At 44.2% G+C, this 17,652-nt stretch overlaps 1 protein-coding gene across 1 annotated transcript in view; it reads right to left on the bottom strand.

The window, feature by feature from the left end:
* Nucleotides 1-2,565: 2,565 nt before the first annotated feature.
* The window catches only part of LOC120064153 (protein dopey-2-like), a 50,781-nt gene continuing 35,694 nt past the window's right edge, over nucleotides 2,566-17,652 (bottom strand). The window contains 12 exon segments of the mRNA XM_039014526.1: nucleotides 2,566-3,174; nucleotides 4,195-4,327; nucleotides 4,450-4,590; nucleotides 4,748-4,803; nucleotides 4,953-5,089; nucleotides 12,959-13,087; nucleotides 13,172-13,233; nucleotides 13,370-13,629; nucleotides 13,709-13,791; nucleotides 14,626-14,782; nucleotides 15,014-15,080; nucleotides 17,422-17,526. Of these exon segments, the coding sequence (XP_038870454.1) occupies nucleotides 2,923-3,174; nucleotides 4,195-4,327; nucleotides 4,450-4,590; nucleotides 4,748-4,803; nucleotides 4,953-5,089; nucleotides 12,959-13,087; nucleotides 13,172-13,233; nucleotides 13,370-13,629; nucleotides 13,709-13,791; nucleotides 14,626-14,782; nucleotides 15,014-15,080; nucleotides 17,422-17,526 (1,582 nt within the window). The 3' untranslated portion in view covers nucleotides 2,566-2,922.

The following is a 17,652-nucleotide window of genomic DNA, read 5'->3' as shown; positions in this document are numbered from 1 at the left end:
GGTGTGTTGAATAATAATGCTGCGTTCAGAACCAAGTGGGAAGGTGGTATTACCAGTTAAATGTATACATGCACAAGCCTAGCGGTGGGGCACCATCCAGCTGGGCTGAGCGGGTGTTTTGAATAATAATGCTGCATTTATAGCCAAGTGGGAAGGTGGTAATTACCAGTTAAATGTATTCACTTTCTTTGAACACGTTGAAAAATGCCAATTCACACAAGCTCCATCAACTGTACTTTTAGTTTATGGTTATCATGAATGTAAACAAAATAGTGTTAAAAACATTTGCTTTTTATAAATAATGTTTTGTTGTATTTAACTGACTAAAATGCTATTATCTAGGTAATTTCTTTAGTAGAGGTCAGCTTGTGGGACAAGTCAGGGGTGCTTTCAGTTCGATGGAACAACTGCTATGTTGCAGAACAGTTTGTACTGAACTACATGTTACCCCAAAATGTTCTGGAACAGACTTTGAGGTACGTTTTCTCCATTTGGTGGGTGTAACAGGGTGAATCAAACTGAACACTCTTTGGAGTGTTGAAGAATAACTTAATTTCTGTTTATTCATGAACCAATTGATTTTAATTTAAAAGAGAGAAGCTGGTATTGACCCAGAACAAACACCTGCCTCCCTAGATTATTATTTTATAAAAGGGGCTGAGCTGGACCCAAGGAAAGAAAAAGCACCCCTAAGCTAGAATAGCCTATTTAAACAACAACTAAAAATACAGTGGGTGGTCCACCCAGTTCTAACTAGTGTATTTAACAAAGTTTACCTACGGGTAGTGTATGCCCATGGGCGACCTGTCTGGTTACCCCCTTTCCCCACCATCAAACACCATAACCAAAAACAATACTCACAGGTGGGGACAAAGTGACATGTATCCTAAACCACACAAGAGATCTACAAACATATGGCATTTACAGAGATTGCTACACAAAGAGATCGAGCTCCAGAGAAAACAACTGACAGGGTTTTTAACCCAAGGGAAAGGGACTGTGATTGGGTAGGAGAAAAGGAGCAGGTGTCTTCTGATTAGCGACTGATTGATGACTGATTGGGGAATGATGATTGTCACCTGTGAGTAGGGGAGAAGGAGAGAAAAGAAATACACACAGGATACACACAGAATACCTGTATCCGTAACATAAATAAATACAGTATGGGGATGGGGTAGTTGGATGGGCTATTTACAGATGGGCTATGTACAAGTCCAGTGATCTGTGAGCTGCTCCGGCAGCTGGTGCTTAAAGCTAGTGAGGGAGATATGAGTCTCCAGCTTCAGTGATTTTTGCAGTTCGTTCCAGTCATTGGCAGCAGAGAACTGAAAGGAAAGGCGGCCAAAGGAAGAATTGGCTTTGATAAACAGTTATAAAACCTGCATACAATATGCTATTGGGATCCTGAGTGGCGCAGCAGTCTAAGGCATTGCATCGTAGTGCTAGAGGCATCACTACAGACCCGGGTTCGATCCTGGGCTGTATCAACCGGCCGTGATTGGGAATCCCATAGGTCGGCGCACAATTGGCCCAGAGTTATCCGTGTTAGGGGATACAGGTTAGTTGAAGTAGTTTGTACTTGTAAGTAGGGGTAAAGTGACTATACATAGATAATAAACAGTGAGTAGCAGTGGTGTAAAATCAAAGGGGGGGTATCAATGTAAATAGTCTGGTGGCCATTTTTAAATGTTTTATTTGCAGACCATGATATATTAATTCGGATATTAACAAGTAATCATTTTCAGGAGGTCAAACATTTACATAGTTTAGTTAAGCATTCACATTTGAAGAATAAAATTGTGTTGAGTGGTAATGGTGTATTCATGACAAGTGGTAAACTGAACCTCTGAGTTAATTTACATTTGTTTGCATAGAGCTTCCTATTGGTTGATTCTAGAAACTTGGGCCTCATCATTCTACAACTAGTTTCCAAGTCAAATTTCAGAGATTCTGAGTTGCTTTGAAAGCACCATATGTCCAAACATTCCACAAAACACCTAAAAATAGACAGACTCCCAATGAACAAATACCACACGTTATTTAACTTATATTAGATATCTAGAGGTATTACTATGCACACAAATCCAATTAAAGAATTTACCCACAAATAAAACTGTGACATGATTGATGACAAGCAGAGCTTTTTAAACATAAAAAAAATCAACCATCCTCTATTAAAAGCCTTAGAGGTCCCATAGTCACTGACCAGCAGGTATACTCATCTACTCCTGTCTCATTGCAATATATTACAACATATGCTAATAGGAGGGAGCAGGTTTATGGAGAGCTTTGTAGAGCAATTAGTAGTCAGTACTGCGGTCTCTCTCTTTGTTACAGTGGTTACAGTGGTGCTTCTTTTATGACCAGTGTCACCTCTAAAAGCTAGCTAGTATCAGTACTACTCTTATTTTAAGTCAGCACATTCAGACTTGTACTCAGAGAGAGCCTAATTTTTAAAATGTATTTCACCTTTATTTAACTAGGCAAGTCAGTTAAGAACAAATTCTTATTTTCAATGACGGCCTAGGAACAGTGGTTTAACTGCCTTGTTCAGGGGCAGAGCGACAGATTTTTACCTTGTCAGCTCGGTGATTCGATCTTGCAACCTTTCGGTTACTAGTCCAACGCTCTAACCACTAGGCTACCTGCCGCCCCAACTGCCATTCCAGTTTGTGTCAGTTAATTCTAGATTATTTTCGAGTATCTCAAATGTAGAATATCCTATATAGACGTGTTAAATCTCAACCAGGTAAGGTAAACAATTCAAAATTCAAAAGAACATCCCAAAAGATGACAATTTAGCTGGTATATACCTACAATACAACATTGCTTTCAGTGGTTGTGCCCATTCTACACATTCCATTTCTATGGTTCCAGTTCTCATTTCCTCTACGTTCTAAGATTTAGATCCTTGGTGGAGTTCTAACTCTCCATGGAGTCTAGGAACTCTTCCTCAGTGATGTGCTCCAGTCTCTTCAGGACTTGGTCGGCGTTGGCTGCAGGGTAGTCTGTCACAGGGTAATCTGGAGGGCTGCTGGGTGAAGTGCCCTGGAAGGAACAGCAGAGTGTATGGAGGAAGGGAGCAAGCTGGATGATGGAGGTGAGAAAGCGACGGGTGAGGAGGGGGAACTCCAGACGCTCCGTAGATGACTCCTCGCTCAGCCCGTTCAGCATCTGGAATGAAAATACATGTGCTCATCAGAAAGGGACGATGGGACTGCATGATTGAGTCAGCTCGTTATCATGGTGTATATAAGGACGTGTTATTTTGCTCGATAACGGTGTGTGTGTTCAAATCAAAATGTATTTGTCACATGCGCCGAATACAATGGGTGTAGACTTATCCATGAAATGCTTGCTTACAAACCCTTCCCAACGATGCATAGTTAAGAAATAATAATAATAAAATAGTAACACGTGAGGAATAAAATACACAAGAATGGAGGTATATCCAGTGAGTACCAGAACCAGATCAATGTGCAGAGGTGAGAGGTACACTACATGACCAAAAGTATGTTGACAACCTGCTCGTTGCTTCCAGACACAGTTTGGAAGTCGGTAGTGAGTGCTGCAACTAAGGGAAAAACTATTTTTACGCGTTTTAGCACCCGGCAGTCCCATTCTGTGAGCTTGTGTGGCCTACCACTTTGCGGCTGAGCTGTTGTTGCTCCTAGACATTTCCACTTCACAATAACAGCAATTAAGAGTTGACTGGGGTCAAATAAAGAAGAGTCAAATAAAGAATAGAGTAGCAGCAGCATATGATGAGTGTAAAAGTGTGTGTGTGTGCGCGTGTGTATGTGCGTTTGTGTTGTGTTGGTATCTGTGTGTATATGTGTTTGCGTTGTCGATATGCATGTGTGTGTGAGTTTTGTGTGAGAGTGTCTGTGTGTGTGTGGACATGTTTAACTATACTTGTGGGGATCAGAACTCCCCACAAGAATAGTAAATTAACAAACAAACATTTTGTTGGTCCCCACAAGGTCAAATGCTATTTCTAGGGGGTTAAGGTTAGAATTAGGTTTAGGGTTAGGAGCTAGGAGGTTGGGGTTAAGGTAAGAGCACTGGTTAAGGTTAGGGGTTAGGGAAAATAGGATTTTGAATGGTACTGAATTGTGTGTCCCCACAAGATTAGTCGTACAAGACTGTGTGTGTGTGTGAGTGTGCATAGTGCAAGGTAGGGTGTTCCCTTACTCCGTAGCGTTGGTGTAGTGCCTCTAGTACTTTGACAATATGGGGTTTGCACTCCTGCTCTCCCTCCAGGAGACTATTCTCTGGGCCACTGTAGCAGCTCATATCCACTTCTGGAACAAAGGCCCAGCGATACCTAGACACACATGCACACACCAGACACACACACAAGAGCAGAGAGAATGGAATGCAATTGTAATCATTCTAAGCACACCCTACATAGATGCGAAGCAGATACTAAGCCGATGAGGCTCTTACATCTGAAAGAGGGGCATCTTCTCTGGGGGGAAGGCCAGGGCGGTGTCCAGGAACTTGCATGCAGACAGGTACATGTCCAACTCTGGCTGGGGGAAAGCCAATGGCCCGTTCCCCATGGCTCCACGTACAACTTTAGTCAACCTGACAGAGAAAGACAGAGTAGAAGGAGAACAGAGAAAAAGCAAGAGACAACACAATAAGTCTGAATGAAACATAGTCAAGATATTCACATGAGATACTGCCTGATACATTGACATTATATATGTAGATAAAATAATGGATGGGTAGACTGACTCACTTTGACACCTCTTTTTCGTCCAACAAGGCTTTTTCCAGTCGAACAAATATTCGGATCTGACAAACGGAGAGAAGAGACACGCCATTAGAAGACAGGACTGGACAAACACTTTATTTTTACATGCCACAACTCTGCTAAAAACAATGCATGTCAGGAAATCAACAGTGACAGGAAGTGATGTCATCAGGGCGGGGTTGTTCCTCACCAGTTCTGTGACCATGATTGGCCAGAGGGAGGTGAGGTGCTGGGGGGAGATCCGCAGCACAAGAACACGGAACGTCAGAAACATCTGAGCAGAGACGGAGGGCGTCTGACCCATACGCAGAGCCTCTGTCAGCCGCTCTGAGTGAGGATGGGAGGAGAGATCATCATTACATTTAGGGATGGGTACGGTTATTTGAATATTCAAATATCTGAACGTACATAGGTATTCGATTACTTAAGAGAGTATTCATTTTTTAAATAGGCTTTTATTTTAAAGGCCTTGTCTGAAATTTAAATAAAATCAGTGGAAGCTACTCAGAGGAGGAAGGGGAGAACCATAAAACATTACAAAATAAATTGTTGAACATTTAAAAAGTTAAAACTATTCACACCACCAAATAATTGATTAAAATACACTATTTTACAATGAAGGTCTACAGTAGCCTCAACATCACTCTGTAGGATAGCACCATGGTGTAACCGGAGTACAGCTAGCTTCCGTCCTCCTCTGGGTACATTGACTTCAATACAAAACCTAGGAGGCTCATGGTTCTCACCCCCTTCCATAGACTTACACAGTAATTATGACAACTTCCAGAGAACGTCCTCCAACCTATCAGAGCTCTTGCAGCATGAACTGACATGTTGTCCACCCAATCAAAGAATCAGAGAATTAATCTAGTACTGAAAGCATAAGGTACAGAGCTAGCACTGCAGAGCATAAAATATGGTGAGTAGTTGACTCAGAGAGAAATAAAATAGTTGAACAGTGTTCCAAAATGAAGGAGAAGCCATAGAGAGATCGAGAGAGATTTCATAAAAAAAAAAAAAAATTAAATTCAGTTTCACTTATTTAGCTAGCAAATGCAGCTAGCTAGTTTAGCCTACTCAAACACCCTGCTCAAACAGAGGGATGCTATGTTAGCTAGCTGGCTATGCAACACAACACTGGAAATCTTCCAAGTCAAGGTAAGGTTTAGGTTTAACAAATTAATTGCCACGGGGCCCGCCGGTGTCAGTGCTAAACTGCTTACTGACTGTACACTAACGTTACTGCATGATTGTATCGGGTTTAATAAATCAAATAACATTTTATTTGTCACATGAGCCGAATACAATAGGTGTAGACCTTACAGTGAAATGCTTACTTACAAGCCCTTAACCAACAATGCAGTTAAGAAAATACCTTAATTTAAAAAAAAAGTAAGAGATAAGAATAACAAATAATTAAAGAGCAGCAGTAAATAACAAGAGTGGGGCTATATAAAGGGGGTACCGGTACAGAGTCAATGTCAATGTACAGGTGCACCGGTGTCGAGGTAATTGAGGTAATATGTACATGTAGGTAATAACAGAGTAGCAGCAGCGTTCCAGAGCGGGGGGCAATGCAAATAGTCTGGGTAGGCATTTGCTTACCTATTCAGGAGTCTTATGGCTTGGGGGTAGAAGCTATTTAGGAGCCTCTTGGACCTAGACTTGGCGCTCCGGTATCGCTTGCTGTGCGGTTGCAGAGAGAACAGTCTATGACTAGCGTGGCTGGAGTCTTTGAAATTTTAGGGCCTTCCTCTGACACCGCCTGGTATAGAAGTTCTGGATGGCAGGAAGCTTGGCCCCGGTGATGTACTGGGCCGTACGCACTACCCTCTGTAGTGCCTTGCGGTTGGATGCCGAGCAATTGCCATACCAGGAAGTGATGCAACCCGTCAGGATGCTCTTGATGGTGCAGCTTTAAAACCTTTTGAGGATCTGAGGACCCATGTCAAATCTTTTCAGTCTCCTGAGGGTGACTGTCTTGATGTGCTTGGTCCATGTTAGTTGGTGATGTGGACGCCAAGGAACTTGAAGCTCTCAACCTGCTCCACTACAGCCCGTCGATGAGAATGGGGGCGTGCTCTGTCCTCCTTTTCCTGTAGTCCACAATCATCTCCTTTGTCTTGATCACGCTGAGGTAGAGGTTGTTGTCCTTGCACCACACGGTCAGGTCTCTGACCTCCTCCCTATAGGCTGTCTCATCGTTGTTGGTGATCAGGCCTACCACTGTTGTGTCATCAGCAAACTTAATGGTGTTGGAGTCGTGCCTGGCCATGCAGTCAAGAGTGAACAGGGAGTACAGGAGGGGGCTGAGCACGCACCCCTGAGGGGCCCCTGTGTTGAGGATCAGAGTGGCGGATGTGTTGTTACCTACCCTTACCACCTGGGGGCGGCCCGTCAGGAAGTCCAGGATCCAGTTGCAGAGGGAGGTGCTTAGTCCCAGGGTACTTAGCATAGTGATGAGCTTTGAGGGCACTATGGTGTTGAATTTTGAGCTGTAGTCAATTAATAGCATTCTCACATACAGTTGAAGTCGGAAGTTTACATACACTTAGGTTGGAGTCATTAAAATTCATTTTTCAACCACTCAACACATTTCTTGTTAACAAACTATAGTTTTGGCAAGTTGGTTAGGACATCAACTTTGTGCATGACAAGTAATTTTTCCAACAATTGTTTACAGACAGATTATTTCACTTATAATTCACTGCATCACAATTCCAGTGGGTCAGAAGTTTACATACACTAAGTTGACTGTTCCTTTAAACAGCTTAGAAAATTACAGAACATGAAGTCATGGCTTTAGAAGCTTCTGATAGGCTGATTTACATCATTTGAGTCAATTGGAGGTGTACCTGTGGATGTATTTCAAGGCCCATCTTCAAACTCAGTACCTCTTTGCTTGACATCATGGGAAAATCAAAGGAAATTAGCCAAGACCTCAGAAAAAAAATTGTAGACCTCCACAAGTATGGTTCATCCTTGAGAGCAATTTCCAAACGCTTGAAGGTACCACGTTCATCTGTACAAACAATAGTACGCAAGTATAAACACCATGGGACCACGCAGCCGTCATACCGCTCAGGAAGGAGACGCATTCTGTCTCCTAGAGATGAACGTACTTTGGTGCGAAAAGAGAAAATCAATCCCAGAACAACAGCAAAGGACCTTGTGAAGATGCTGGAGGAAACAAGTACAAAAGTATCTATATCCACAGTAAAATGAGTCCTATATCGACAACCTGAAAGGCCGCTCAGCAAGGAAGAAGCCACTGCTCCAAAACCACCATAAAAAAGCCAGACTATGGTTTGTAACTGCACATGGGGACAAAGATCGTACTTTTTGAGAAATATCCTCTGGTCTAATGACAAAAATAGAACTGTTTGGCCATAATGACCATCCTTATGTTTGGAGGAAAAAGGGGGAGGCTTGCAAGCCGAAGAACACCATCCCAACCGTGAAGCACGGGGGTGGCAGTATCATGTTGTGGGGGTGCTTTGCTGCAGGAGGGACTGGTGCACTAAACAAAATAGATGGTATCTTGAGAAAGTAAAATTATGTGGATATATTGAAGCAACATCTTAAGACATCAGTCAGGAAGTTAAAGCTTGGTCACAAATGGGTCTTCCAAATGGACAATGACCCCAAGCATACTTCCACAGCTGTGGCAAAATGGCTTAAGGACAACACAGTCAAGGTATTGGAGTGGCCATCACAAAGCCCTGACCTCAATCCTATAGAAAATGTGTGGGCAGAACTGAAAAAGCATGTGTGATGAAGAAGGCCTACAAACCTGACTCAGTTACACCCGCGCTGTCAGGAGGAATGGGCCAAAATTCACCCAACTTATTGTGGGAAGCTTGTGGAAGGCTACCTGAAACGTTTGACCCAAGTTAAACAATTTAAAAGGCAATGCTACCAAATACTAATTGAGTGTATGTAAACTTCTGACTCACTGGGAATGTGATGAAAGAAATAAAAGCTGAAATAAATCATTCTCTCTACTAATATTCTGACATTTCACATTCTTAAAATAAAGTGGTGATCCTAACTGACCTAAGACAGGGGATTTTTTACTAGGATTAAATGTCAAGAATTGTGAAAAACTGAGTTTAAATGTTGTGTTAATTGTGTTAATGTAAACTTCCGACTTCAACTGTAGGTGTTCCTTTTGTCCAGGTGTGAAAAGGGCAGTGTGGAGTGCAATAGAGATGGCATCATCTGTGGATCTGTTGGTGCGGTATGCAAATTGGAGTGGGTCTAGGGTTTCTGGGATAATGATATTGATGTGAGCCATGACCAGCCATTCAAAGCATTTCATGGCTACAGACGTGAGTTCTACAGGTCGGTAGTCATTTAGGCAGGTTATTTTAGTGTTCTTGGGCACAGGGACTATGGTGGTCTGCTTGAAACATGTTGGTTTTAGACTCAAACAGGGAGGGGTTGAAAATGTCAGTGAAGACACTTGCCAGTTGGTCAGCGCATGCTCGCAGTACACGTCCTGGTAATCCGTCTGGCCCTGCGGCCTTGTGAATGTTGACCTGTTTGAATGTCTTACTCACATTGGCTGCGGAGAGCGTGATCACACAGTTGTCCAGAACAGCTGATGCTCTATTGCATGTTTCAGTGTTCCCTATCTCGAAGTGAGCATAGAATTTATTTAGCTCGTCTGGTAGGCTCGTGTCACTGGGCAGCTCTCGACTGTGCTTCCCTTTGTAGTCTGTAATAGTTTGCATGCCCTGCCACATCCTACAAGCGCCGGAGTCATTGTAGTATGATTCGAACTTAGTTCTGTATTGACGCTTTGTCTGTTTGATGGTTCGTCGGAAGGCATAGCAGGATTTCTTATAAGCTTCCGGGTTAGAGTCCCGCTCCTTGAAAGCGGCAGCTTTCCATGGCTTCTGGTTGGGGTATGTACGTACAGTCACTGTGGGGACGACAGCCTTGATGCACTTATTGATAAAGCCAGTGACTGATGTGGTGTACTCCTCAATGCCATCGGAAGAATTCCGGAACATATTCCAGTCTGTGCTAGCAAACATGTTAGTTCTATTAGCTATAGTATGTTGACTATGACGTTACTTTAGCTAATATGGTGACAATGATGTAGACTGTGTGTAGCAGTTATGATATGGTTTGGCTTGGAAAGGTTTTTTCGCCTGGTCACATACAGTGTTGTCCATTGAAGTACACGAGCGAAGGGAAAAGGTGAGAGGAGGCGAGCGCTGGATGCGAGAAGGAATACAACATGGCTGCTATGAAAGTAAACTGTGTTTACGCGTGATCAGGGGTGTATTCATTCCTGCCGATTATGTTGAAAAACGTTTCTTTCGGAACGGGGATAAACATACCCTAATTTGTCCAATAGAAACTCTAGCTTGCAACTGTTGGACTAATGATTACACCTAGATAAGCTCGATGCAGGCAAGAGTGTGCAAGGCGGTATTGAATGTGTCACTGTCTGTCCATGTGTCACTGTCTGCCTAAAATGTTTCTCTCGACCTGTGTGCACCTACATTGTAAACTATCACTCATAGGCTAGGTTGTAGCAACCTCATGATAGGTATAGGGAAAATATGAGCATCGTGTTGTAGCCAAAACCTATGGCTGTTACAGTACATTGAACTAGGTGAATGGAATATACATGACAGTCATCCAATATGCTGTAATAGAAATAAGGCCATGCTCATAAAAAAAAACACATCTTAAACGGCACTAACCGCCACTGAAATATATGTATCTGTGACATTGCTACATAGCCTACAAGGATAGACTATTACATTCTACAGTTTTTATGAGTGTGTCCCATAAAAAGGAAACATTGGATGGGAAGCGCAGAAAAATAGCCTCAATTAGCCTTGCTACTTTAGCTAGCTAGATGACTTACACTACATGCTCGTCGAACATCTCATTCCAAAATCATGGGCATTAATATGGAGTTGGTCCTCCCTTCGCTGCTATAACAGCATCCACTCTTCTGGGAAGGCTTTCCACTAGCTGTTGGAACATTGCTGCGGGTACTTTCTGCCATTCAGCCACAAGAGTATTAGTGAGGACTGGCACTGATGTTTTGGCCGATTAGGCCAGGCTCGCAGTCGGAGTTCCAATTCATCCCAAAGGTGTTCGATGGGGTGGAGGTCAGGGCTCTGTGCAGGCCAGTCAAGTTCTTCCTCACCGATCTTGACAAACCATTTCTCTATGGACCGCGCTTTGTGCATGAGGGCATTGTCAAGCTGAAACAGGAAAGGGCCTTCCCCAAACTGTTGCCACAAAGTTGGAAGCACAGAATCGCCTAGAATGTCATTGTATGCTGCAGTGTTCAGGTTTCCCTTCACTGGAACTAAGGTGCCTAGCCCGAACCATTATTCCTCCTCCACCAAACTTTACATTTGGCACTATGCATTGGGGCAGGTAGCGTTCTCCTGGCATCCTCCAAACACAGATTTGTCTGTCGGACTGCCAGATGGTGAAGCGTGATTCATCACTCCAGAGAACACGTTTCCACTGCTCCAGAATCCAATGGCGGCAAGCTTTTCACCACTCCCGCCGATGCTTGGCATTGCGCATGGTGATCTTAGGCTTGTGTGCGGCTGCTCGGCCATGGAAACCCATTTAATGAAGCTCCCGATGAACAGTTATTGTGCTAATGTTGCTTCCAGAGGCAGTTTGGAACTCTGTAGTGAATGTTAAAACCGAGGACAGACAATTGTTACGAGTGACGCGCTTCAGCGGTCCTGTTTTGTGAGCTTGTGTGGCCTACAACTTCGAGGCTGAGCCGTGGTTGCTCCTAGATGTTTCCACTTCACAATAACAGCACTTATTGTTGACCGGGGCAGCTCTAGCAGGGTAGAAATTTGATAAACTGATTTGTTGGAAAGGTTGCATCCTATGACGGTGCCACGTTGAAAGTCACTGAGCTCTTCAGTAAGGCCATTCTATTGCCAATGCTTGTCTATGGAGATTGCATGGCTGTGTGTTGATTTTATACACTTGTCAGCAACGGGTGGCTGAAATAGCCGAATCCGGGGCCTCCCGGGTGGCGCAGTGGTCTAGGGCACTGCATCGCAGCGCTAGCTGCGCCACCTGAGTCTCTGGGTTCGCGCCCAGGCTCTGTCGCAGCCGGCCGCGACCGGGAGGTCCGTGGGGCGACGCACAATTGGCCTAGCGTCGTCCGGGTTAGGGAGGGTTTGGCCGGTAGGGATATGCTTGTCTCATCGCGCTCCAGCGACTCCTGTGGCGGGCCGGGCGCAGTGCGCGCTAACCAAGGGGGTCAGGTGCACGGTGTTTCCTCCGACACATTGGTGCGGCTGGCTTCCGGGTTGGAGGCGCGCTGTGTTAAGAAGCAGTGCGGCTTGGTTGGGTTGTGCTTCGGAGGACGCATGGCTTTCGACCTTCGTCTCTCCCGAGCCCGTACGGGAGTTGTAGCGATGAGACAAGATAGTAATTACTAGTGATTGGATACCACGAAAATTGGGGAGAAAAGGGGGTAAAAAAAAATAAAAATAAAAAAATAAAAGAAATAGCCGAATCCATTAATTTGAAGTGTATATATAGTGTAGCTGGCTAATGTAGCTAGCTTCTTTACAACGATTTGATGTAGTCAAGACAAGCACTACCAGCTGGTATGATAGATAACATATGGCAGCAACAAGTTTGTCTAACTAGTGCAAGTTGGTTTGGGACACAAACCCACACACCCGCTGAAATCTGTCCAAAATAAGCCCAATGCGTTTCTATGGGCTTATTTTGGATCTAAGCTTGTCGCCCATCTTTGGGACAACGAGCATGAGCATCTCGTCATTATATACAGATCACTGGCCCCTGCTCCTCTCTCGCCCCACCCCCACCCTTCTGCTGACACAAGCAGAGCACAGCAAACCGGCTCTATCGAGTTGCACGAGCATTGATTTATTTTTGTAAAGTTAACAAAATTGTACATGTATTTGGACTGTCCGGAAATCTGAAAAAATATAATGATATCATTAGAATACTGAAATCATTTCAAATGCCCATTCCTAATTACATTATACTGTAAATTAAGGACTCATATTGACCTTATAACATTTCACACACACACACTCACATTCTCTATCGCATTTCATTGTCTACATACTCAGACACACAGCAGCAATGTTCATGCAAAGCATTCAGTCACACACACAAAGAAATGCCTAAATACACAAAAAGCACACCCACCTTGGATGAGGGGCAGGTAGAGGTGGTACTGGTCTAACTCTCCACTGAACATGGCAAAGGCCTGACGCTTCAGTAACATGGGCTTCTGCTCTGCACTGGGAAACAGCTTCAGAGAACTGCTCTGCATGCCTGCAATACACACACAGAGTTAACACGCACGTGCGTACAAACACATGCATGAACACACAAACAGGGTTGGGTGGCTCTACTTACTCATGAGGTCTTTGAACATGGTCTTCTCATGGGTCAGCAGGTGGTCGATGATAGACCTCCAGCTATAGAAAACAAATGAGGAGGTCAAACAGACCATTTCTTTTGACATTTTATCTGATGATAATAATGTCAATATTTACATGTAATGTACATGTGATGTACACACGCACCCACACACACACACAAATCCAATCTTACTGGGGGGTGCAGGAGACATCCATGGTGAAGAAGAGGGGGTCCATGTAGAGTTCGAAGGCCTCTTTCCTCCAGGCCCTCTTGGTGTAGGCGTACCCACTCAGATTGCTCAGAAGCTGGGCACCCGCACCGAAACTGGGCATGTTGTAAGCACTGTGGTTCTTCAGGTAAGGGAAGACGTAGTACATGAGGCGAGAGATGAGAGGGACGGCTTTCTCCTTCTCATCACTGCGATACACCATGTCCAGGAGAGGGGCTAGAACCTGCAGAGGAGGAGGGTCTGTCATATACAGAAACACATACATAGGCGTGAAAACCATAGTTGCACACAAACACACTTACCTCTGCCAATAGCACTAGGGCTTGCACACTGTACACAGAAGGGGCTGAGGAAGAGACCATGGTGCTGGCCTGAGCCTCAGAGTCTGGAGAAGAGAAGACAATTGAGGAGAAAGGGAAAGAAGGAGATGGGGACAGAAGTGTTGTTACTCATAAATATTTATGACTTTCTTCTTTAGTGCGTGCCCTGAGGACAGACCCAAGGCTTAACCTTCTCAGGGTATCAGGAAGGAACTCTATCTCATACTTCAGACCACATCCTGAGTCTACCCATGAAGTACCAATGCCAGTGAAGCTGCAGTGCTCTTACGTCACTGGAGGAACTAGTCTGGTTGCCATGGTAACAGCAGAGGAGAGAAGCATTTCTCCCAATGCACTTTTGAGAGAAGTGTCCTTCTTCCTCCCTCGATCACTACACTGGGGGACTAAGAGGGGAAGTGCTGTATTTCCATGGTTACAGTATGGGTCTGTGGACTCTCTCAGTCCACTCTAATGTAGACCTGAAGAGAGATGAGTAGAGAATAAAGGTTAAATGGTTAAATTAAAAATAAATGAGAAGAGAGGAAAGGAGACTGTTGGTTGAGGTGGGCCCTTTCTCAGCTAATGTGGAACGTGCATAAGGGGGTCAGGGTTTGGTTGCCATGGTTACAGAGGAGAGTCATGTCCTGAGGGTTTAGGATGTGAGCAGCTCTGAGCCAGTTTGAAGCCTAACCTACTGCTTCAATCGAATGTCAATTGAACATCCGCTCCAGTCCGCACCTGGAAAAGTGTGGACATATAGAGACAGGAGTGGACATTTGATATGGCATCATTTCTTTAGAGCGGACCTATCAGACCAAGGTGTAAACTAGGCTTGAGTCTGTACCTGATAGAAACCAGGGATGTCTACAGGTGAGTGTGTGTGTGGTATCCATGGTTACCATAGAGGTCCAGGTCCAGCTCATCGGATGGCTCCTCTGTCTCAGGACACACCTGAGGCTGGTTCTTGACCTCCAGGTTACGGCTGAGCCAGCTGGTCTGCTCCAGAGACGACCCCGCCACCCCGCCCACAGCCTCCAGGATCTTCTGGGTCACCTCCTACATGGCATCACCATCATTACCACCATCATCATGCATCTCACACTGTACCCTTTCAATCTCACACTAAAGCCTAATTTACACCTTTCACTTCAATCAAATGTCCGCTCCCTTTCGCACAGTTCTGCAAAGTGGGGTTTCTGAATCCGTGAGGACAGACCTAGCGGATGGTGCGGAAGAGAAAGGTGTAAATTAGGCTGAAGGATGGTGACACTGTGACCCATGTCTTACCTGCATATCCCTAGTGTCCTTCTTATTGTCCAGGTTGGGGAGCCGGTTTACAAAGTCATTGAGGATCCTGTGGTAGGAGAGAATTAAAATAACAGTACAATTATGGATTGGTAGACCAGAGTGCAATAATATCTTATTGATTATGATACAGTATCAAACCAAAGCACATCTGAGAGATGTGTGACATTCTACTTATGTTTGGTAAAAACATATAGGAGAAACATTGTTTCAAACAGAGAGTGTTATGCTAGGAACAATATCTATAGTAATAAATCGGTATGACCAGAGATTAATGACTGATAACCAGTGGTGTAAAGTACTTCGGTAAAAATAATTTTAATTACTACTTAAGTAGTTTGTATGGGTATCTGTACTTTACTATTTACTTTAACTTCACTACATTCCTAAAGAAAATCATGTACTTTTTACTCCATACATTTTCCCTGACACTCAAAAGTACTCGTTACATTTTTAATGCTTATTAGCAGGACAGGAAAATGGTAAAATTCACGCATGTACGAAAATAATATCACTGGTCATCCCTACTGCCTCTGATCTGGCAGACTCACTAAACACACATACTTAGTTTGTAAATTATGTCTGAGTGTTTGAGTGTGCCCCTGGCTATCTGTAAAAAAATAACAACAATAAAATAGTGCCTTCTGGTTTGCTTATTATAAGGAATTTGAAATGATTTATACTTTTGATACTTAAGTATATTTTAGCAATTACTTTTCCATTTGATACTTAAGTATAAACTCAGCAAAAAAAGAAACGTCCTCTCACTGTCAACTGCGTTTATTTTCAGCAAACTTTGTATTTGTATGAACATAACAAGATTCAACAACTGAGACATAAACTGAACAAGTTCCACAGACATGTGACTAACAGAAATGGAATAATGTGTCCCTGAACAAAGGGGGGGTCAAAATCAAAAGTAACAGTCAGTATCTGGTGTGGCCACCAGCTGCATTAAGTACTGCAGTGCACCTCCTTCTCATGGACTGCACCAGATTTGCCAGTTCATGCTGTGAGATTTTACCCCACTCGTCCACCAAGGCACCTGCAAGTTCCCGGACACTTCTGGGGGGAATGGCCCTAGCCATCACCCTCCGATCCAACAGGTCTCAGATGTGCTCAATGGGATTAAGATATGGGCTCTTCGCTGGCCATGGCAGAACACTGGAGGAAATCATGCACAGAACGAGCAGTTCGGCTGGTGGCATTGTCATGCTGGAGGGTCATGTCAGGATGAACCTACAGGAAGGGTACCACATGAGGGAGGATGATGTCTTCCCTGTAATGCACAGCGTTGAGATTGCCTGCAATGACAACAAGCTCAGTCCGATGATGCTGTGACACACCGCCCCAGACCATGATGGACCCTCCACCTCCAAATCGATCCCGCTCCAGAGTACAGGCCTCGGTGTAACACTCATTCCTTCGACGATAAACGAGAATCCGACCATCACCCCATGTGAGACAAAACCGCAACTCGTCAGTGAAGAGCACTTTTTGCCAGTCCTGTCTGGTCCAGCAATGGTGGGTTTGTGCCCATAGGCGACGTTGTTGCCGGTGATGTCTTACAACAGGCCTACAAGCCCTCAGTCCAGCCACTCTCAGCCTATTGCGGACAGTCTGAGCACTGATGGAGGGATTGTGCGTTCCCGTTGTAACTCGGGCAGATGTTGTTGCCATCCTGTACCTGTCCCGCAGGTGTGATGTTTCGATGTACCGATCCTGTGCAGTTGTTGTTACACATGGTCTGCCACTGCAAGGACAATCAGCTGTCCGTCCTTTCTCCCTGTAGTCCTGTCTTAGGCGTCTCACAGTACAGACATTGCAATTTATTGCCCTGGCCACATCTGCAGTCCTCATGCCTCCTTGCAGCATGCCTAAGGCACGTTCACGCAGATGAGCAGGGACCCTGGGCATCTTTCTTTTGGTGTTTTTCAGAGTCAGTAGAAAGGCCTCTTTAGTGTCCTAAATTTTCATAACTGTGACCTTAATTGCCTACCGTCTGTAAGCTGTTAGTGTCTTAACGACCGTTCCATAGGTGCATGTTCATTAATTGTTTATGGTTCATTGAACAAGCATGGGAAACAGTGTTTAAACCCTTTACAATGAAGATCTGTGAAGTTACTTGGATTTTTATGAATTATCTTTGAAAGACAGGGTCCTGAAAAAGGGACATTTCTTTTTTTGCTGAGTTTATTTAACCAAATACTTTTAGACTTTTACTCAAGTAATATTTTACTGAGTGACTTTCACTTTTACTTGAAGGTATCTTTACTTTTACTCAAGTATGACAGTTGGGTACTTTTTCCACCACTGCTGATAATGGTTTATGGGCATTGGACAACAAATGACAGTACATGTGTCAGACAGAAAGGAAGTTGCTGACTCACCCCAGCAGCAGGAAGTGTCCGGGCGGGGCCAGGTTGAGCTGCACAGACTCTCTGAGAAGAGTGAGGAGGGGCGCCATGTTCTCCTGGAGTGCCTGTGCCGGAATACTACCACACACAGAGAGAGGAGGAAGGTGAAACACTTTTAAATGCTATCACATATAGGCAAGAACTGAAGTGTATTACTAACTACATGACACTGTGAATCTCTGTGTTGTTGTTGTAGTTTGTTAC

The sequence above is a fragment of the Salvelinus namaycush genome, chromosome 19 (assembly GCF_016432855.1).
Source record: "Salvelinus namaycush isolate Seneca chromosome 19, SaNama_1.0, whole genome shotgun sequence".
Classification (NCBI taxonomy): domain Eukaryota; kingdom Metazoa; phylum Chordata; class Actinopteri; order Salmoniformes; family Salmonidae; genus Salvelinus; species Salvelinus namaycush.
Note: the sequence above shows the minus strand (reverse complement) of the source record. Positions and strands in the feature narration are given on the sequence as shown.